A 22,056-nucleotide genomic window follows, 5' to 3' on the forward strand; every position below is an offset into this window, starting at 1 on the left:
ACATCATTTTAAAAGGCACTTAAACATTCTTTGATGATAGCCATTGTGACAATGCGTAGGCTGTTACAACACATATAAGCTAGCACAAAGTGAATTTAAATGGCAAAGAGGGAGAGGAAAAAATGTTGGTCAGGAAATCCTTTTGCTCATGTTCTCTTGCCTCCTCCTCCCCTCCCCTATTCCATCCCAATGCTCTTCTAAGTGGCTGTGATCATGTCACTGATGGCACAGCATTTGCATCAATAAATGTGATGCAGGCTTCTGATTCTAGGCCTGGGATGACATAGCAGAGGCTCAAGGAAACAGAACAAGTTGTTCAGCCTAAAAATGTGGAAGTAATTCATTGTGACTAATTTAGGGAAAATAAAAATCTTTCTTTGCTATGACCAATTCTTAAGAAACTTGTTCCCTTTCCCCAAAGATGGAAAACAAAGCGCTGCACAAATTGAGTCAGTTTGCTCCATTTGGCGCCCATCCTTACAGGTGTCGGAGAATGGCTTAGTCCTCAGCTCCCGTGTTTTTGTGACACCTGTTATTGGAACATCTCAGGGTCAGTTGTGTGTTTCTGAAATACTTATTCTAGGAAGCGCTAAAATGGCCTAGCATTTAGTAGTTAACCATTTTCCCAGAGGAAGTTAGCATTAGCCATAACTTTTTTCTAACACCCTTCCCTGCAAGTGTTCAGAACCTCATGTATATGTTGTCCCTTAAGGTTTCAAATGTGAAAAGCAGCTCGCATAGGAAGCTCCGCTCAGTGCTCTGTGAGGACCTAGGGGTGAGATGGGGACGTGTGAGGGAGCCTCAAGAAGGAGCGGACACACGTATACAAACAGCCAATTCATGTTGTTGTATAGCAGACACTAACATGACATTGTAAAGCAGTTATACTCCAATTAAATAAAAAAAGCAGCTTACATGACCACATTGCTTAAGTGGCACATAACGAAGGTGTTTTTCGCACTTTGGTAAACCTACCAAAATCAATGCTTTTTTTGTGAACCTAATGAAAACAAGATTTCAGTGGTCCCTGGATGCATTTGCCCTTTATACACAATTCAGCTCTGGGTTTGGGATTTAGGGGCAACAGTTTGACCAGATTCTTATGCTTTGCCTGTAAATCGATATTCTTTTGATGGCAACAAGAGTCCATGACTTGAAATCAGGGCTTTATATGTGTTCCCGATATTTTTAGATTTCTCATAGTCATAACTCCATACTTCCACTGATTTGTGGTTATACAGTTGTCAGATTTACAGACCCTTTTTCATCGCCTTCTCCTCCAGAGCCCCCTGTGCCCCACCCCACACCCTCCATCACCCTTTTTACATCCCCCTTTCATTTTGGCTTTTTTCCTTTTTTATCAGAGATTCAAAACCTCAAATAAAATAGAAGTCAGTCAGTTTTTTTCCAATTTTTTAAAACTTTATTTTAATTGAAGGATAATTGCTTTATAATATTGTGTTGGTTTCTGCCATATATCCACACGAATCTGCCATAGGTAAACCTGTCCCCCCCTCCCCCTTGAACCCCACCCCCACCCCACACACACTACACACACACACAAGGCAGTTGGTCTTACCGTTTGCTGACACTGCCCGAGTTAAACGTCTTGGAGGATGGCAGCGCTGATACATGAGGACAGTCCAGCATTTGCATTAACTGTAGATTCTAAGTCGTCCCTCCCAACCCCGGCTGCGTCCCCACCGCCCTTTGCCGTGGACTGCTCAGTCCTGTTTGTCACCGCGGAGATGCCCTGAGAACAGATGCTATAAAGGGAAAGTAAGACAGGTGGGAAAGGAGGTTCGGGTGGCGTCTTGTGTCTGTGTCCACCGCCGTGTCCTGCCCAGGTCACACTCTGGTGGGTTTGCGCTGAGTGGCAGCCTGGGCCTCGGCTTCCTTGCATTTTCTGACGCGTCCTCTGCCCCCTCCCAGTTCCTTCCATCCCCCTGGATGTCCTCTCGGCCTCAAACTCCTCTTCTCAGCTGATCGTGAAGTGGAACCCGCCCTCCCTACCCAACGGCAACCTGAGCTACTACATCGTGCGCTGGCAGCGCCAGCCCCAGGACAGCTACCTGTACCGGCACAACTACTGCTCCAAAGGTGAGGGGGCGGCCGGGCGCGCCTGTGGGCAGTGAGCGGCAGCGGCGGTCCCGAGCCCGGGGGCGCGGGCTCTCCCCTCTCGGCAGCCCGTGTAACTTGGCTCGCACTGGGCCACTCTGTTCCGAGCAGACAAAATCCCCATCAGGAAGTACGCCGACGGCACCATCGACGTCGAGGAGGTGACGGAGAACCCCAAGACCGAGGTGTGCGGCGGGGAGAAAGGGCCGTGCTGCGCTTGCCCCAAAACCGAAGCCGAGAAGCAGGCGGAGAAGGAGGAGGCCGAGTACCGCAAGGTCTTCGAGAACTTCCTGCACAACGCCATCTTCGTGCCCAGGTACCGCCATCTTCATGCCCAGATACCACCATCTTGGTGCCCGGGCACCACCATCTTTGCACCCAGGCCCCATGTCCTCTGCGGTGCTGGTGCCCCAACCCCAGCCCACCATGCGCAGGTTGACAGCCCAGAAGTGAGGCCCTGGGGGCCATCACGGAGAAACCACAGGGCAGGTGACTGGCTGGGCAGGTGGGCACTCAGCCCTGAGGGCCGGGCCAGGAGCTCGCAGCCTGCGCTGTGGGGGCCGTCAGGGTGACAGGCGACAGGTGACAGCCGGCCAGCCCCCTGTGGGCTCAGGGAGCGGCAAGCAGCGGCCACGAGCAGACACCTGCCAGTGAAGGAGCCGGGGTTTGGGTGCTTCCTGCGCCTCCCTGCCAGACTGCCAGCCTGGCCAAGGAGGGGCGAAGTGAGAAGGAGAAACTCGGAGTCAGTTTTGAAAGGGGCTCCACTTCAAAGCATAACCGAACACCACAGGGTCCCTTGAAAAAGTTTGTGAAGCCGTGCCAAAGACAGCCTTTCCAAGACAAACAGCTCGACCCCAGGGCATCTGTCTTCTCTGTTGCTCCGGCCGCCACTTCTGCCAAGTGGGGACAAAATGGATGAAAATAAGTGTGTAGAGCAGAATTATTCAAGTTGCCAGAAGCTGGGAACAACCCATATGTCCACCAGCAGATGAAGGGATGAGCCAATGTGGTCTTTCCCTGCAGAGGAATATTATTCAACCATGTAAAGGAATGAAATTCTGAACAACACGAATGAGACTTGAAAACACTATGCTGAGTGAAAGCAGCCAGATGCAGAGGGTGATATTACATGATTCCATGTGTGTGAAATATCCAGTACAGGCAAATTCATGGCAACGGAAAGTAGATTACAGATTACCAAGTGCTGGCAGAGGGAAAATGAGGAGTTATTCCTTACTCTATGTGGAACTTCTGTTTGGGGTGATGAAAGATTTTGGTGATGGTTACACAGCATTATGAATGTCATCAATGACACTGAATTTTACCTCTAAAAGTGGTTAAAATTACAAAGTTTTGTTAGTTTTTTTTTTTTAATTGTAAAAGTTTGTTTTACCACAACAAAAAATAGTTAAAAAACAAAAAGAGAGGGACATTCAACAGGGCAGCCTTGTAGTGTCTGGGGAAGGAGATGGAAATGGGGTGGTGGCTGATAGGGCCATTTTCTTCCTGAAAAATTGTAGCACAGGGTTTAGAAACAAGCTTGTGCCTGAAATCTGGGCAAAGGAGCAGGATCCAGGGCAGCGTGTTACCTGTGAGCCGGTTTCGCCACCCCCGTGGTGTCCCTGTCGCCAGCGCATTCTCCTGGGCATCCGTCTTCTCCCAGCTCCCCACCCGCAGGGTACCAGCGGCCCCTGGCTTCTGTTTAGGCTGCATTTGCTTTGCCCGCAAAGGCTCTCTTAGGTTGTAGCAACAGAGGGTTTTAAGAGAGAGGCTTCTATTTTCTGTCAAGTGACCTTCCTGGTATTTGTATACTAGTCAAAGATAGACATCTTACTTTAGAAGTCTTTAAAACAGGAAATCAAGACCTTTTAGAAGTGGAGGCACTAGCTTTTTCTTTTTCCCAGAATAAACTCTGGGTTGTTTAACAGCTTTCTTCCCCCTCCCTTCCCCTCCTGCCGTTGAAACCATAGCACCTCCCGGCCTGCCCCACCAGTGACATGTTCTGCTCACAGTGGATGGTAGGGCTGCAGCTCACGTGTTAGAGAAGATGTTCTGTATGTTGTGCATGCTTTCAAGAATCAGGAAGTTTGAGGGAGGTTAGAAAAGAGCTCAAAGATGTTTACAAACTAGAACCCAGGCTCAGTGGCTTTTCTACCACCCGTATTCATTAACAGTGAATTTGGGGCCTGGGCCTTCCTCCCAACAAACCAGGAAAGGACTGGTTCACAATTGGAAAAGGAGTACAATGAGGCCATATATTGTCACCCTGCTTATGTAACTTATATGCAGAGTACATCATGCAAAATGCTGGGCTGGATGAACCACCAGCTGGAATCAAGGTTGCTGGGAGAAATATCAACAACCTCAGCGATGCAGATAGCACCAGCCTAGTGACAGAAGGTGAAGAGGAACTAAAGAGCCTCTTGATGAGGGTGAAAGAGGAGAGTGAAAAATCTGGCTTAAAACTCAGCGTTTGGACTTCGCTGGTGGCTCAGTGATCAAGAATCCACTTGCCGGTGTAGGAGATCTGGGTTTGATTAGTGATCGTGGAGGAGCCCCCGTGCTGCAGAGCGACTCAGTCCATGCTCCACAGGTGCTGAGCCTGCGCTCTAGAGCCCACGCCCTGCAGCAAGGGAAGCCTGAGCACCGCAGCCAGAGAAAAGCCCGCACAGCAGCAAAGACCCAGCACAGCCAATAAGTGAGAAATAGTTTAAAAAGAACTTAACGTTCAAAACACTAAGATCGTGACATCCAGTCCCATCACTTCATGGCATATAGGTGGGAAGATGTGGAAGCTGACTGACTTTATTTTCTTGGGCTCCAGAATCACCGTGGACTGTGTGACTGCAGCCATGAAATTAACAGATGCTTGCTCCTTGGAAGGAAAGCTATGACAAACCTAGACAGCGTGTTAAAAAGTGGAGACATCACTCTGCCAACAGAGGTCCATATGATCAAAGCTATGGTTTTTCCAGTAGCAAGTATGAATATGAAAGTTGGACCATAAAGAAAGCTGAGCACTGAAGAATTGATACTTTTGAACTGTGATGCTGTAGAAGACTCTTGAGAGTCCCTTGGACTGCAAGATCCAACCAGTGAATCCTAAAGGAAATCAACCCTAATTATTCACTGGAAGGACTGATACTGAAGCTCTGATAGTTTGGCCACCTGATGATAAGAGCCGACTCATTGGAAAAGGTCCTGATACTGGTGAAGGTTGAGGGCAGGAGGAAAAGGGAGCAAAAGAGGATAAGATGGTTGGATGACATCACCGACTTAACAGACATAAGTTTGAGCAAACTCCAGGCGACAGTGAAGGGTGAGGAAGCCTGGTGTGCTGCAGTCCATGGAGTCGCAAAGAGTCGGACACTACTGAGTGACTGAACAACAGCTATCGAGTAACCACTCGGAGCAAGAGGGTGGTTGGCATGGTGAGACTGAGGTTTGCGGTGCAGAGAAAGCAAAATAAATGATGAGGAAGGAAATCCCCATATAATTTGTTGGTTGTTATACAAGGGGGTTGAATAGCTCCTTTTATTCCAAGGTGAAGATTTTTCTTTTCTTTCTCTCACTTTGGCTCGAGTGAGAGGAAAGGCAAGAGAGGCAGAAGCCCTCACTCACAAGCCACGTTTCTGTCTTCCTTGCAGACCCGAACGGAAGCGGAGGGAGGTCATGCAGATCGCCAACACCACCATGTCCAGCCGGAGCAGGAACACCACGGTGCTGGACACCTACAACATCACAGACCCGGAAGAGCTCGAGACCGAGTACCCTTTCTTCGAGAGCAGAGTGGACAACAAGGAGAGAACTGTCATCTCCAACCTCCGGCCTTTTACTCTGTACCGAATCGACATCCACAGCTGTAACCACGAGGCTGAGAAGCTTGGCTGCAGCGCCTCCAACTTTGTGTTTGCAAGAACCATGCCTGCAGGTACAGTGTGATCCAGCTCACCCACACCCAACCTAGTGGAGCAGACTGATTTGAAGAGACAGAGGCTGACACTCTTGGTCTGTCCTGCTGATTAAAGAACAGTGCTCATTTGCAGGTGGCTTGGAAGCCCAACAGGGAATGGCATCCGGGCATAGCTCCCACTCCCACCCCTGTCTCTCCGTGCAAAGTACTTTGAGAGCAGGGAGCTTGATTCAGGGTCGACTCTTTTCCTTCTTCTCACGGGTTTGCGTTATGCCTTCCCACAGCCCTTTTCTGCCAGGCCCCTCCCTGAGTTTCCGTGAAATCCCCAGTGTGCGGCCCTGATTCAGAGTGAGCATCACCCCTCAGGGGCAGCTCCCGTGCAGTCTTTGGTCCTGCTTGCTTAGTCTTCACCTTCCCCTTGTAAGTTAGAAGCTGCCTGTGGCTCAGACAGCCACACACCCACCTTTCCGGATGGGCCAACTGCAGCATTCGCTTCCCTGCAGAGCTGGCAGGGAACACAGAGTGTCTGCGTCTGGGGATGGGGCCTCCTGGGTTTGGTTCCAGCCTCTGCCAGACGACCCAGCCTTCCTCTCCTCACCCTCCCAGGAGAGACACAGCCCAGCTGATTTCTCAGAGCCCTTCCCAGCTGGAACTTGCAGTGACTTTGCTCACCACCTGGCTCACTCCTTTAAGAAACAAAAGCAAGAGAGCAAGCACCCCAGCCTCCCCCGGCAGCTGGAGGAATCGCTGATTCCACCCCAGCGAGCTTGCGCTCAGCGCCAGCTTCCTGGCGGCTTCCTCCCAGGCTTGAGGACCATCCTTCACACCTGCCCGGAGGTTGTATGCTCAGATGCAGAGCATAGGGTCCAGGGCCCCGCCTGCAGGCTGGGGCCTCCGCTTCTGCTCATGGCGCACCTTTTCCATGCTGCTGGTATCGACGGCGTCGCGTAGAAGCCGAGAACCAGACCTGAGTGACTCGAATTGCCAAGATAGTCCTCCTGTGCTCGAGCGTAGGCTTTCCTGTTGAGGGACCGGAGTGGGAAGGGAGGGTATGGTGGCATCTTGAGACTTACAATCATTAGGTTGTTCCGATTCCAAAACCCCTGCTGTGTGTGCGTGGCCAGGCCAAGAGGAGTCACCGCGGCTGCTGTCCACTGTCCTGTGTGAGGGGTTGGGGAGGCCGTTCTTAAGTTAGTCCAGTGTTTCTGTCCCTCCCTGGGGGCTCGAAGCTAACTTTCTTGCCTGTTTCAATTGTTGCACAGAAGGAGCAGATGACATTCCTGGGCCAGTGACCTGGGAGCCAAGGCCTGAGAACTCCATCTTTTTAAAATGGCCAGAACCTGAGAATCCCAATGGATTGATCCTCATGTATGAAATAAAATATGGATCCCAAGTGGAGGTGAGTCTGGACGCCGGGCACGTGTGGGTGCATTTCCATTACAGGTGTGGTGTACGTTACACTAAAACACAGGGCACCCCCCGGTTAGCTGAAGACTAAACAATGGAATAAGGAGGTGAGTCAGTGAGGATTTAGGTCTTTCTAACAGCTCTCTGCTCTTTGAGAAATTTTCATGGTGTGCAGGAGCTGGCTTATCCTCACCCCACAAGAAACTGCTTCTTTACAGAAAGTGATGTTTCAGCCTAGAGACTGGTCTTAATAACTTAATCTTTCTGAAACTCTTTTTGGTTAAAGAAATAAGGTCTGGTTAGCGCTTGGGTGCGCTTTCAGTTACTGGAGGACTGCCACTACGTAGAGCCGGTGTTTGCCCTTTTCCTGCGAATCGGCATCAGCGTTCAGCAGGAGGCGAGCGGCCAGGCAGCCACAGCCGCCCGTTTCCAACATGCGTAGGGGAATTGACACCTGTGTTTTATTTCTTCCAGGATCAGCGGGAATGTGTGTCCAGACAGGAGTACAGGAAGTATGGAGGAGCCAAGCTAAACCGGCTCAACCCAGGGAACTACACAGCCCGGATCCAGGCCACCTCTCTCTCTGGGAATGGGTCATGGACGGATCCTGTGTTCTTCTACGTTCAGGCCAAGAGTAAGGCCATGGTGGGAGCTGCTGATGGGGCCGGGACCAGGGAAGCCTGATTTTCTGATTCCCATCGCCCACCACTGAGAAGAGGCACTCTAATGCCGGCCCCCCATCTGGGAGCTCAGGCTGGGGAGCTGCTGCACGTGGAGTCCCTGCCTCAGGGACCCTCTTTTGAGGGGGTCCTCGCTCTCAGCTTGAGTTACGTCCAGGACGTTTTACAAAGTACTGAATTGACCATTCTGCCTTCTGCATCGTCAGGGATGCTGGTTGGGGCTCAGACTCAGGGCTTAGCATCCTAAGGGGGGACACAAACCCAGGGGCCTTCTGGTGCAGCCTGCTTTAGGGCAGGAGTCGTCGCATGACAGAATCCCAGGCCGAGGCAGCGCTCCATCACTGCTCATCGGTAAAATGCAGATGCGCTTATGAAGCAGCAGCGCACGTTGCGAGTACGCAGTACTCCGTGTGTGGTGGTGGCTTCCCACGTGGCGCGAGTGGCAGAGAACCTCCTGCCAATACAGAAGACGTTAGAGACGTGGGTTCGCTCCCTGGGTCAGGACAATCCCCTGGAGGAGGGCATGGCAACACAGTCCAGTATTTCTGCCTGGAGAATCCCATGGACAGAGGAGCCTGGCGGGCTACAGTCCTCGGGGTTGCAAAGCGTTGGACATGACTGAAGCACGCATGCACACACACACTCCCCATTTGGCACAGAGGCTGGGCCGTGTGTTCAGTTTACGCTGAAACCATCAACACGACAGTATTCTTAGAAGGCCATTCTATGTGAAGATTTTAGATTTTAAAACTGAGTTTTGTAAAATGTATGAGCACAAGGGCACTGTACTTGCGTGGCCAAGAGAATTCAGTATTTTCGGTTGGTGACATAAATATTCCTTGTTATTTCCATTTTGAGTTTGTACTATTTTGTAGTAGAAACCAGATTTTTAAGATTATTTCACGTTCAGATAATGGGATCAGACTGGTCGTAACACTATTCCTGACTGCTTGCTGGAGAAAAAGCGACCCCCGCGTGCTGAGTGGTGGTGCTTTTGGGTCGAGTGGGCAGTTCCCACTGCCCTGGTCCCCTCTGGCATGCACACCCATGCTGCTCTGGTCTGGAGTCTGAGTTATTAAACTCAGGATTCAATGGATCCAGAAGTCCATCTGGTTAGTGCCTGAAAGTCCAAGGCACGCATGGTATTTAGAAATCTACGGCGTGACAGATACCAAAAGAAGGGTGGGGGGACATAGAGTTGCCCACCTTAAGGCATCATTTTATGAGCCTGGCACTGTACGAGGGCAAAACAGATGCTTAAACAGATCGTTCCGTCATCTGAAATGGTCTGAATTCTCCATGCAACCCACGTCACCTGCTCTTTGCAGTTGGCAGGTGCCATGCCTTCCAGAGAGGGAACTTTCTCCGTACTCCCAGAGCCCTCCCCAAAGAAGCGACTTCTTACCCTGCTCTGTGGCCTTCCCCTATCCACATCCATCCCTCAGGAACAGAGCCCAGGTTTAGAGGACTCGGGCGGCACTGTGTTCTTTGAAACAGCAGCATGGGCTTCTGACGCGGTGAGCTTGGCTTGTCAGCAAGAAGCCGTCCTATCTGCTGTCACCCCCCCCCCCCCAACCCCGTTGACCCTGTGGGTCCTGGGAGCCTGTGGGGCACCCAGAGCCCCTCTGGCGGCACCTTTCCAGCAGGAGCTGGCAAACACCACCGGGAAACTGGATCTGCGTACCTGCTTTACTATCAGGAGGCTCTTGCTGTGTCAGGCCAGGCTCCCTCCTGCTACGACTGAGCCTCCTCTCCTGCCCAGTCCTCAGAGGAGACAGAAGCTTTGGAAGCTTTCTGGCAACTGCTCTCCTTTTAGGAGCTCTTCATGTGCTTGAATGCTATTAAATTACTCTTCAAGCTTTTCTTCTCCAGACCAAATAATCTCAAGTTTTGGGCCCTTTCTCATAAGCCAGTCTCAGAAACCAATTTTCCAGCCATTCAATCATTTTGTTCTTCTCTGGATGTGTTCCGGTTTCTCCATGTCCCTGTTGAAATGTGAAACTCAAAAAGAACATGGTACACCCTGACCAGTAGTACAAGTGATACAAATAGAATAAATAGTCCTCAGGGAGCAAAAAAAAAAAAAAAAAACAAACCCTCCGCTAGCTTCCCAAAAGCTGTGTTAACTTCCAACTGTTTCCAAGAACTAGAAAATGTAGGAGCCTGCATCCATTTCTAGAGCATTTTGATAAAAATGCTTTAATTAAAAAATTAAAATAGGTTTAGTAGTCCTTACAGAGTAATAATAATAGTAGTATTTAGTGGCAAAGTAATTATTGATGGGGGGGCTTAATAGATGTAACTGGGTCCCCAGTGAGTTCCACCCTCATTTCCACATAGACATTTCTCAAATATCCCACAGGCGCTTGAGATGCCTCATGCACAAAACCAGAATCACAGCTGGCACCTTCAGAATCCCTCCCCACCGCCCTGTTCCTCAGCTCAGTCTGTGGCCCTGTGACCCGCACAGTCCCCAAGCCAGAGGCCTCGCGGCCAACGCTGCCCTTTCCCTCTCCTGCCGCCCACTTCTCATCGAGACCCACGTCTCATCTTTTCTGCCTCTGCGTTCTCTCTGGGGTCCGGCTTCTGTAGCTGCCACCACCACCTCAGCTCAGAGCCTCTAAGGCACTTGCTTCGTGGGGAAAGTGCGAGCTGGGGTACAGGAAGCCTAGATGCCCAGGCCAGCCCGCTGCCTGTGTGACCTTGCGGGGGACCGTTCATCTCTGTGAGTCTCGGTCATTCATAGAAAAGGAGCAGTGATTCCCTCGTGAGGTCCAAGTTGGGCAATGCAGAACATGCCCAGGGCCCCTCCCCTGGAGAGAGCAGAGTCCCCTCCTCACTGCCAGCCGCTCAGGCTGTCCTCGGGCACAGCCAGCTCTCCCCACCCGGGTGCCATCAAGTTCCCTGCAGGACTGGAGGGCGCCCCTGTCCCTCCTCATCTGCAGAGTGCAGTTCACGCTGCTTCGCCTGGACAGGGCCCCTGGGAGCCGGCCCTGGCTTCTCTGCATGTCACTTCCAGCCGTGCTACGCTTGGCCAGCTCCTCCTGACTCCCTCCACACTCTTGTTTCCTCCCTGCCTCCTTGCAGTGTGTGTAGCCCACTTGTCTGGTGGTTCTGCTACCTGTGGACATACTGATGGCCAGCGTCCAGCTGCATTTTCTAAGCGTGTGGATCAGTGTCCAGCCTGTCATCTGTCATCTAAGAGCTGAGCGTGGTAACGAGCAGGTGTGAGCCCTGTGGTCTCAGCCTGTAACTGTGGCCTCCGATGTTTGGGGGAGAATTCAGAGCAGCTTTGGTAAAGGGTGCCATCTAATTACTCTTGTTTTTTTAAGTTGTCTGTGGAAGTGTCTGAAGACAGATTGAGCTTGAGCACTATATACATAAAAATCTATTCATCTTATTTTAGCAGATGTGTGCAACTCCATTAATAGTCGTCTAGCTGTGTGTGTCTGTGTGTGTGCACGCAGTTGTATCCAACTCTTGTCAACCCTGTGGGCCGCGGCCCACCAGGCTCCTCTGTCCATGGGATTTTCCAGGCAATAATACCGGCATGGGTTGCCATTTCCTATCCCAGGGATTGAACCTGTGTCTCCCAGGTCTTCTGCACTGCAGGCAGATTCTTTAGCGCTGAGCCACCAGAGATTATTTTACTTGAATCCATCATTTGAACTATTTCAGAATATACTTAGCTTGACAAGAAAAATGACTCTATTTCTCAGTCTGCACTTTAATATTTTGCAAATGACTTGGTTTTCTTTCTCTTTTTTTTGTTATAGCCAACTAGAATTCCTAGTTCGTTATAAGCAATAGAGGAATTCTCAGGGATTTTTTTTATACTTTCAACTAAATATGAAATATGTTCATCTCCTGACATGCTCTCATTTCTGGCTTGTTTCTGCAGCGACATATGAGAACTTCATCCACCTGATGATCGCTCTGCCCATTGCGGTTCTGTTGATAGTGGGAGGCTTGGTTATAATGCTGTATGTCTTCCATAGAAAAAGGTGAGTGCCTTGGTGCAAAGTTCAGACACGTGCTGCTTCGGACTGGTTTGATGATTTGAACCTGCGTTAAGATGAACTTTTTGAGGAGTTTGAGGAAATATCTTATGGATCAGAAAATCTGATTTTCCAGTCAAATATTCTTTACAGAAAAGAGACCATTTTCTAATGATTCAACAGCAGAAATTTTTTTTTTTTTTTTTGGAGTCTGGTTGACCCATCACAGATATTGCTGCTTCTGCAAAGCTTTTTCAAACATGGTATTTTAACCCTGTCCATAAAATAAGCTTTCAGTTTCCAAGGAAGTAAAGAAAGAAATGTTTCTAATTTGAGGCCAAGGAGGAAGCCAAGAGAGGCTTTAGGGTGAGCTGTCCTGATGGCACTCCCCTCCCCCACTCCTCCTGGTCCTTAATGAATCAGAACAAATAAAACAGATGAAAGTACAAACAGAAATGTGTGGGTTTTTTTTTTTTTTTTTTCTCACCTAAATTTTGTCTTTTTGGCAGAAATAACAGCAGGCTGGGAAATGGAGTGCTGTATGCCTCTGTGAACCCGGAGTATTTCAGTGCAGCTGATGGTAAGTCCCTGCCTGAGGTCCCAGCTCGGGAACTTTTCAGTGTTAGTAATTCAGGGGAATACGTTTGCGTTGTTTTGAGGTACCTTTGACCTCAGATCTGTCTTCATTAATACTTTCTTTTTTAAAAAAACAAAGTTTTGAGCAATTCACTGCATATGTCAAAAATTCTAGGACTGTTTGAGCTGCCCCAAGAGAATACGGGCTTCAGAGATGAATGTGGCCAACACAGTAATTCATTTATTTAATTGCCTGAAATTTTATGCTAGAATGAAAAAAGCTGTGTAGTTGTCAGCATCTAGTTGAAGAGATGCTGGAGCTGACAAAGCAGTCCTTTTAAACTAGTTCTACCTTGAGTTCCATGTCTTTAAAACTGTCTTTGATCACCACGGCTTCTCAGCTTTTTGTATCTCGGAGATTTTCTGTTCATTCCCTCCTGACTAGGGTCTCCATGGCCCATTCACATTCCCTCTGGTAATTACTCACGAGAGCTGTTTAATTTAAATGGCTGAGAAGGTCTGACTTGGAAGTTGGATTGTGCTTTTTTTCCCCTTTTTTGCTATCTTGTCTTCCTAGTTTGCCAAAATCCAACCTTTTCAAAGAAAGTCAGGGTGAGCCCTTTGCCCTTGGGTGCCACTAACTGGCCCTTTGCTAGGGGCATTCACAAATGCCAACCCATTTGATTCCTACATCCTTACGAAGGTGAAAGTGTTAGTCACTTAGTCATGTCTGACTCCTTGCAAACCCATGCATGGACTGTAGCCCGCCAGGCTCCTCTGTGGCATTCTCCAGGCAAGAACATGAGTGGGCAGCCATTCCCTTCTCCAGGGGATCTTCCTGACCCAGGAATCAAGCCCTGGCCTCTTGCATTGCAGGCAGATTCCTTACCGTCTGAGCCACCAAGAAACCCTGTAGAATGGATTTTCTAATGCTTCTGTCTCTTCACTGGGTGATGAGGCTCAGAGAAGAAACACGTCCAGGTCACAGAACTAGGCGGTTGAGAAGTCAGGGTAAAGCAGTCCTGGGCACTGTGTTAACGTGTGATGCAGTTGCTGTGGGGAAGGACTGTGAGGTTCTGAGGGTATTGCAGGCAAGCTGGCCCGTGGGAGGAGCTGGACCCAGTCTGTCAAATGCATAAGGAGTGGAATTCGGTTAATGTGTTCAGAAAATTGTTTGACTTGCTCATGCTTCAGATGGAAGCAGGTATGCAGGAGACATGGAATAAAGAGTCCTGGTTATTCTAACTGGTCGTCCTCATCAAATGAGGAAGCGATTGAAAGCACTATATATGAGTGTGTGATCTTTACTACTGTGATTGCTTTAATAATTTCTAATTCTAATTGTGTTTACAATAGAATCAGTCAAAAGCAGAGTCCTCTGAATGGGAATCAAATGTAGAATGATGAGGACATTATAAAGGTCTTGCGAAGTTGTATTTTTAAAAGGCATCTATGTGCTTCCTTGGTGGTCCAGGGGTTAAGAATACGCCTTGCAATGCAAGGACACTGATTTGATCCCTGGTCGAGGAAGATCCCACATGCCAGGGAGCAGCTAACCCCTTGAGCCACGGCTGCTGGGCACACACTCTCAAACCCACGAGCCACAGGTACTGAAGCCCACACACCTGGGGCCTGAGCTCTGCCACAAGAGAAGCCAGTGGTGAGAAGCCCGCACACTGCAACAGGGTAGCCCCCGCCCGCGACAACCAGAGGAAGCCTGCGCGCTGCAGCAAAGCCCACCACAGCCAGAAATAAAGCGGATAATGTTTCTAAACTAAAAGGCATATATGCGTACACACATGCCTATACATCTGTGTGTGTACATATAAGGCACAGAGAATGTTCTGGAAGGATACATGCCAAACTTAAAAAAGAGTAATTACTTGTGGAGAGGGTCTTTTTCTTTTAAAAAAAAAAAGAAGATTTTAATGCAGTGTTTATATAAATGTAGTTTTTAATCAATTAATATAGATTATTGTTTATTTATTTATAATTTATTATTAATATAGGAAAATGCAAGGCCACTTCCCTGCTCTGTTGGTTTGGAGTGAGATTGCTGTAGAGAATAAAGCATAGAAGATTGGCATTTGCAGCTTTGACTATGAAGTATCTAGGAACTTTGAGAGCGCACAATCAAATCAGACTCTAATGGCGATTTGAATTCAAGTTCTGTGTCTTTCCAGAGTGCTTTCATAATATAATCTCTTGATTCTTTAAAAACAAAACAAAGCTTACTGTCACTCAGGCCAACAGGTAGAAATACGGTCACCGTATTTGAACTTAATTTATTTGGCCTTTGGACAAGCATCTTATAACTAGTTTCCTCAAGGGGCAACAAAATGACATCGCAGTTCAAAAATGCTTAAAAAACTTCTCTCTCTGAAAGCTGATCTCCATGTCACCATTCTCCAAGCACACTGAAAATCCCCTCCGGGGAAACGCTGATAGCGTTGTGCCCGTAAGCCTCTGCTGCCCCGGAGGGCTTAGGGCTGCTGGCTAAAGTCAGAGCTGTTGGGCTGAATTGAGAGAAGGGATTGTGAGTATTGACTTCAGCCACCTCCAAGGGATGAATGTGATTGGTTTTAACTCCATGTTTCGTGGTGTGCTACATAGCTAATTCTGATTAAAAGCAAGCCTGGGTTTTCAGAGATAAATGGATATAGACTGTCTCTTTATACTTTCTGAGGGGTATCAGAGAGTCTTACCTACTAGGGTGTCTTGCGTATTTACTCTCCTAAGCAAGCATCAGCCTCCTCTTCCAGGCTATAAAGTGTCTAAGCCATATGGAGGGTGGAATTCCATTTGTGACATTCCTGAACACATACCTACGTACTATGAAATACAAAAATGTACGTGAAAGAAAATTCTATATTGATTAACATAGTCCATGTTGGACATTCCTTAGAGGTGTAAATTGGTGGTATCTCCTGGGCCTGATTCATAGACATCTTTACTTTACGAGGGTGTCAGAATACAGCTGTCAACCCACTTCTTCTCTTACATCCAGCCGAAGGCCCACAGTTAACATCTAAAAGCATAAAGGCAAACACCGGTTCCCAGTCTTTCTGCATTTCTGAGCCAAGGCCATCTCTTTCCGAGCAGTGGAGCTGGCCAGGGGTTCCCCTCTCAGACAAGCACATGAGCACACAGCATTAGAAGAATATGGTTATAACTGAAATTTCTTATGGATCTGTGGAACAGGTGCATTTTCGTTTAGTTCTCACCTACCCATCAGAGTGGTCGGATGGATTTTCTTCTGTTTTCTTTCTTTCCTCCCTTCTTCCTTTCCCTCTTTCTCCTTCCTCCTACCTCGAATTGTTTATTTATTTTCTTAAACCAGCTTGAATCTGACCAGAAGCATAGGCTGGAGAGGAAATCATATTCAGGCTTAGTCATCGCCAAGCCTCACTCCCCAGCCCCTCACCCCAGTGGTGGGAGGTCCCTGAGTTCACAGAGCCCAGGCCCAAGTCCTGGGGAGACCCTTCTGCTCATCAGCCGTCCCTTCCTGCATGCTGGTCACCACTGACTACTCCTCGGTAGGAATGAGCAGTGAGACAGAGCTCATCGCTTCCTTAGCTCATTCAGTGCCCCAGGGTCTCTGACTCTGTCCAGGCTAGAGCAGAGCTACCCATGGAAGTGTTAATGCCAGTCCCATAAGAAACCTGAAATGTTTCTAGTAGCCACATATAAAACAGGAAAAATAAACTAGCAAAATACATATTGATAACGTTTTCTTTAACTAAGTATATCCAAAGTATTATCAGTTTTAATATGTAGTCAGGATAAAAGTTACTGAAGTATTCTATTATGTTTTGAAATCCAGCGTGGATTTTACACTTATAGATAGCAACATCTGAAGTTAAACGACTTTCTGTTTCTTCCTTGCCGTTGGCATCTTTGAATTATCTCTAGAAATCCGTGAGGACTTGAAATTGTAATGTTTGACTATACAGTGGCCTTGCTGAAGTCCCCAGCCTGTGGGAGAGTCCAGAGCCAGCCATATGCCCATGCCCCCCGGTGCTCTCCTCTGTGGGCTCCAGGGAGTGGAGGGCTCCAGTGCCCTCCTTGGCCTGGACTTGGCCCGGAACGCGTCCTGCCCAGCCCTGTCCCGCTGGCTCAGCTCCGGCCGCTTCCTTCTCAGTGTACGTGCCTGACGAGTGGGAGGTGGCCCGGGAGAAGATCACCATGAGCCGCGAGCTGGGCCAGGGCTCCTTCGGGATGGTCTACGAAGGCGTGGCCAAGGGCGTGGTCAAGGATGAGCCCGAGACCAGGGTGGCCATCAAGACGGTGAACGAGGCCGCCAGCATGCGCGAGCGGATCGAGTTCCTCAACGAGGCCTCGGTGATGAAGGAGTTCAACTGTCACCACGTGGTAAGAGGGGGCCCCGGGTGTGGCCCGCACACTCGGGGTTGCCGTCTCACCCCGGCTTCCAGGGGGCTCCCCGTCACCCCGCTGCTCCGTCAGACGCTGTGCACGCGGAGTTTCCAGAGGCGGTGCAGGGCCGCCCCTGAGCCCCGGGGCCCGTGGTGCGGGCTCTGCTCCAGCCCAGTGGTCCTGGCGGTGGGGAGCTGTATCGTGGGGGGTCCTCACCTGCTCAGCGCTTCTCGCTGTGTTTCCTCACAGGTGCGCTTGCTGGGCGTGGTGTCCCAGGGCCAGCCGACGCTGGTCATCATGGAACTGATGACCCGGGGGGACCTCAAGAGTTATCTCCGGTCTCTGAGGCCAGAAATGGAGGTAAGTTTTGATTTTCATCTGCATCCCATGTCATCTGTTCCCTCTCCTTTAGAACCTTCCCCAGAAGATCCTGTGTCTTTAAATTCGTGCACTTCCCTTGCTGCATGCTCGGTTCTCGGCCCTTTATAGCTGCAGTCCCCAACCATTTTGGCACCAGGGACCGCTTTCATGGAAGACAGTTTTTCCACAGACCAGAGCCGGGGGATGATTTGGGGGTGATTCAAGCACCTTACATTTATTGTGCACTTCGTATGTATGCTAAGTCGCTTCAATCATGTCCAACTCTTTGCAACCCTATGGACTGTAGCCTGCCAGGCTCCTCTGTCCATGGGATTCTCCAGGAAAGAATCCTGGAGTGGGTTGCCATTTCCTCCTCGAGGGGATCGTCCCAACTTAAGGATCAAGCCCACATGTCCTGCATTGCCCGCCGACTCTTTACCCACTGAGTCGCCTTAAGAGAAACCCTTACTGTGCACTTTATTTCTAACCTAATGCTGATGCCAGTCTGACAGGAGGTTCTGGTCCATGGCCCAGAGGTTGGGGACTCCTGCTTTATACGAAGGAGTTCCCTGGCCACAGAGAGACCTGGATCTTCAGTGAGAGGCCCTTGCCAGTACGCAGATACCCCGTTAACCAACCCCCTGTGGGATTTTGCTGCCACCTCACTCTCTCTACCCACCGCGTCACCTCCTCCAGCACAGTCTCTCCAATTCCCACTGACAGACCTGTCCACACCGCTGCTTCCCTGTAGCCTTTCCTGCCCCCACTCTGTCTGGGGTACCCGTCTCTGCTGCCCCTTCTTGGGCTGCGCTTGTCAGAGCTCGGTGTCAGGTTGACCTGCCTTTTCTGCCGGGATGCCTTCCCCCAGGCTGGTGCACAGACTCCCACTCCCTCAGAAGCCCACGTGCCACGTGCGCCTTCTCCCCTCCCGCGGGCAGGCTGAGCCGTTGAGCCGAGGGAGCCCTGTTTCTGAAAATGGGGCTCCCCTCCTGCATCCGCATTCCTGGCTTTATCCTCAGTCAGCGTCTTGCTTGAGCTTCTGAATGATCATCGCCTCAGCTGAACCATGATCTCTTCCTAGTCTCGGGAGAAATACCAATTTGTATTACAAGCTTCAGGCTCATCACCACGGTGTCTCTCCTTCGGCAGCGTGAACCCAGCTTTTAATAATCTGGAGGCATGACTTTTAAGAGAGTAGTTCTAAGAGTAAGCTGGGAGATAAATACTTAGAAGGAATACTAGCCACGTCTGCGTTCCACTTGACTGCCTCGCTGGGCCTCACTGGGGTCCTGACTTTGCTGCCTATTGAGGAAGCATTGGGTCTGTTGGACGAGCCTTGGATCCTGCCCTTTCTTTACCCTTTTTGAATGTCTGTAGCCTGTCTCTGAGCTTAATCTCTGTTTTCTTCATTTAATCGGCAACTGGATCTTCTCCCAAATAGTAGTTCCTTAGTTTTCATTCCAAGCACTTGTTCACACGTGGCTTCCCTTACTCACAGCCGATGGGTGTGGTTCTGCGAGGCCCACGGAGCCCCGTGTGGACCGAGGCCCCGAGCAGGGAGGTATGTGACACGCCCACCCTTCGTTCTGCCTCGCCGGGCGCCCAGCTCCCCTGGCCCTCAGTGCCTTGCCCCAGCCCTCTCTGTAATACCCAGACCAGCACAAAGGACAAAGGCTCCATCAGCTGGCGGCTGGAGGCGTGGCAGCGTGTTTCGTATCAGATTCATGGATGCCACCTCTGAGGAGCCCGAAGCACTCACTGCCCCCATCCCCAGTCTCAGACTCAGAGTGAAAAGCTCATCGCCCTCAGCCTGGCTCTGCCACTAGCTGTCTGCATCTCAGGCGGCGGCTTCGGGCTCTGGGCCTTGGTTTCCTTCCCTGTGGATAAGAGGGTTGGTCCTTCTCATATCAAAATTTCGCTTTTAGGTTTGTCGGATTTAAAGTTGTCCTTTCTGACCCGCGTCAAGTGTAAAGCTGCGTGTGCTTGTCCTGTGGTTCTGTTAGGTTCTGCACGGCATCCTCTCCCCCCGCACCGAAGGTTCACCCGTTCCCCTCGCTGACCGTGGGTGCGCTTGTTGGCATGTCTTAAGCAGTTCTAAGCAAATTAAAGATTTCTGTTCTCTAAAACATCTAAAAGCATGGCAGTATTAGCATTGTGAACCAACGGAAAGTCAGCCCTCTCTTTCAATAATTAAAATCGGGTTCCTTTCTTTGCTTCTGTTTGTTATATTAATCATGAATGGCCACTTCTAATAAAGAAAGAAAGTGAAGTCGCTCAGTCCTGTCCCGACTCTTTGTGGCCCCATGGACTGTAGCCCTCCAGGCTCCTCTGTCCATGGGATTTTCCAGGCAAGAGTACTGGAGTGGGTTGCCATTTCCTTCTCTGTTTGTCATATTAATCATGAGTGACCACTTCTAATAACCACCTAACTTAATACTCCACAACTTCTTGAGCCTAAACTTAACATTTTACCTGCACTTTCCTAGTGTACCAGACCAGGACTTGGACACGTCCTGTCCAAGCAGGATGGCTTTACATGTCGTGAGAGGTGCTCTGTAGTCAGGGAAACCGAGGTAAAGTGTCGAACTCATGCAAGCAAGAGATGGTCAGCACAGAAACCTTCTTTTGGGATAAAGAAACTTGGCCACACATTTTATATGATGTTTTTCTAAGTGGACTTATTATTTGGGGGTATAGGCTCCCCCAAATAAGCTTGGTGGAAAGGCTCATCCATACAAGGCCCCTTTCTACAGGAAAGGGGTGTTCTGGCTTACCTTCAGGCCATCTCAGCACATCCCCAGGCAGCTCAGTGATGAGGATTTTAAACCACAGGCATTCCTGATAGTAGCTTCAGAATTCAAGTGTAGGGACCCAACCCATAAGTATTTGGAAAGTTGTTACCCTGCTTCTAGAAGCCAGCTTTGGGGCAGAAACTGCCCCCTCAGCGGGTAAAGCCAGCAACCCCTAGGCATGGTCCCCGGTCATCCTCCTAGCAGTGACCCCGCCTTGACCCCAGGGGTGCGAAAGAGCCCAGGCAGGAGGCAGTGCACACCCTTCTCGTGGCCCAGGGTTTGAGCTGGGGAGGGCACGCACGGGGCCTGTCCAAGCAGGACGGCTTTACAGCCAGCAACCCCTAGGCGTGGTCCCCGGTCATCCTCCTGGCAGTGACCCCGCCTTGACCCCAGGGCTGTGAAAGAGCCCAGGCAGGAGGCAGTGCACACCCTTCTCGTGGCCCAGGGTTTGAGCTGGGGAGGGCGCGCACGGGGCCTGTCCAAGCAGGACGGCTTTACATGTCGTGAGAGGTGCTCTGTAGTCAGGGAAACCGAGGTAAAGTGTCGAACTCATGCAAGCAAGAGATGGTCAGCACAGAAACCTTCTTTTGGGATAAAGAAACTTGGCCACACATTTTATATGATGTTTTTCTAAGTGGACTTATTATTTGGGGGTATTTCTTTTCAGTGCCAAAGTCGGTATGTTGCCCTCCTCTGCAAAGAGGAAATGTTTATCCATGTTACTTGTTGGACATCGGTCCCCTCCAGAGTAGGCGTCCGCTGAACTTAAGTGAACTGTCAAGGGCTTGCTTTCCACATCACGCACAGAAAATCATAATCCAAGGAATGCCACTCTGTAAGAGGAACAAATTAATCTTGATGTCTTTGTACTTTAGAAGAAAGTGGAAGGGAAAGAGGAGGAGTAAGTAATTTATAACAAAGCTTTCGTGGGAAATAACGTATCCAGTGTCCATTCAGGGCTGTTTGCTTATTTCCACACAGCCTTTGTAACATCCCCTCCCTCCTTTTCCCTATATGGACTTGAATTGTAGACATAAAAGGAAGACTTAGACTAGTTGTAACTTGAGTATCCGGAATTCTTAATATCAAAAATTCCTGGCTTCACTTTAAATGCTGTTAGTCCCACCGCAACACCAAAGGTGCTGGTCCGAGTTGTGCTAATAGGTGCTCCTCTCTGCAGCTCTGTGCTGGGTCAAAGGGCAGTGCCACCGCCTCCTTCTGAGCCACCCCTGGTTTCCTCGAAGAATGACGTGGGGTGCTCAGGTTGAACGAAAGAGGATCAAGAAACCCTGAAAGAGCGTGGGAAGAATTCCTAAATTCTCATGTGTATCTTTTTTTTTTTTTTATTCTCCAACAGAATAATCCAGTCCTAGCACCTCCCAGCCTAAGCAAAATGATCCAGATGGCTGGCGAGATTGCAGATGGCATGGCATACCTCAACGCCAATAAGTTTGTCCACAGAGACCTCGCTGCCCGGAACTGCATGGTAGCCGAAGATTTCACAGTCAAAATCGGAGGTGTGTTCTTAGCTTTTCAGATCTGCGCTAAAGTCGCACGTGTCTTAGGGACCCCGTGGGCATTAGCCATCCCGGGGAGAGGTCTTCCCGCACATCCTGTGACTGCAGAGGCTTGCTCTTGGGAGTCATGTGATTGTGTCCCATTGGTAGTCAACCAGCCAGGCTGGCTCCAGTCTCGATGGCACATGGCTGCAGTGGTCCAGGCAGTGGGCAAGGGCGAGCTGAGGCCATGATCCCTGCAGGTGCCTCTCCTGGGATGTGGGGGATTTCTCAGCAGAACAGATGTAAGCACCGGTTCCAAAAATAGTTGAGAAAATGTCC

At 49.7% G+C, this 22,056-nt stretch overlaps 1 protein-coding gene across 1 annotated transcript in view; it reads left to right on the top strand.

Moving 5' to 3' along the window:
- The window catches only part of IGF1R (insulin like growth factor 1 receptor), a 314,862-nt gene that overhangs the window by 270,115 nt on the left and 22,691 nt on the right, over nucleotides 1–22,056 (top strand). Inside the window, exons 9-18 of the mRNA XM_052659610.1 lie at nucleotides 1,933–2,100; nucleotides 2,230–2,434; nucleotides 5,766–6,049; nucleotides 7,294–7,430; nucleotides 7,913–8,072; nucleotides 12,020–12,122; nucleotides 12,626–12,696; nucleotides 16,834–17,063; nucleotides 17,316–17,426; nucleotides 21,576–21,735. Of these exons, the coding sequence (XP_052515570.1) occupies nucleotides 1,933–2,100; nucleotides 2,230–2,434; nucleotides 5,766–6,049; nucleotides 7,294–7,430; nucleotides 7,913–8,072; nucleotides 12,020–12,122; nucleotides 12,626–12,696; nucleotides 16,834–17,063; nucleotides 17,316–17,426; nucleotides 21,576–21,735 (1,629 nt within the window). The remainder of the gene's footprint in view (nucleotides 1–1,932; nucleotides 2,101–2,229; nucleotides 2,435–5,765; nucleotides 6,050–7,293; nucleotides 7,431–7,912; nucleotides 8,073–12,019; nucleotides 12,123–12,625; nucleotides 12,697–16,833; nucleotides 17,064–17,315; nucleotides 17,427–21,575; nucleotides 21,736–22,056) is intronic.

This window comes from Budorcas taxicolor, chromosome 21 (assembly GCF_023091745.1).
Source record: "Budorcas taxicolor isolate Tak-1 chromosome 21, Takin1.1, whole genome shotgun sequence".
Lineage (NCBI taxonomy): Eukaryota > Metazoa > Chordata > Mammalia > Artiodactyla > Bovidae > Budorcas > Budorcas taxicolor.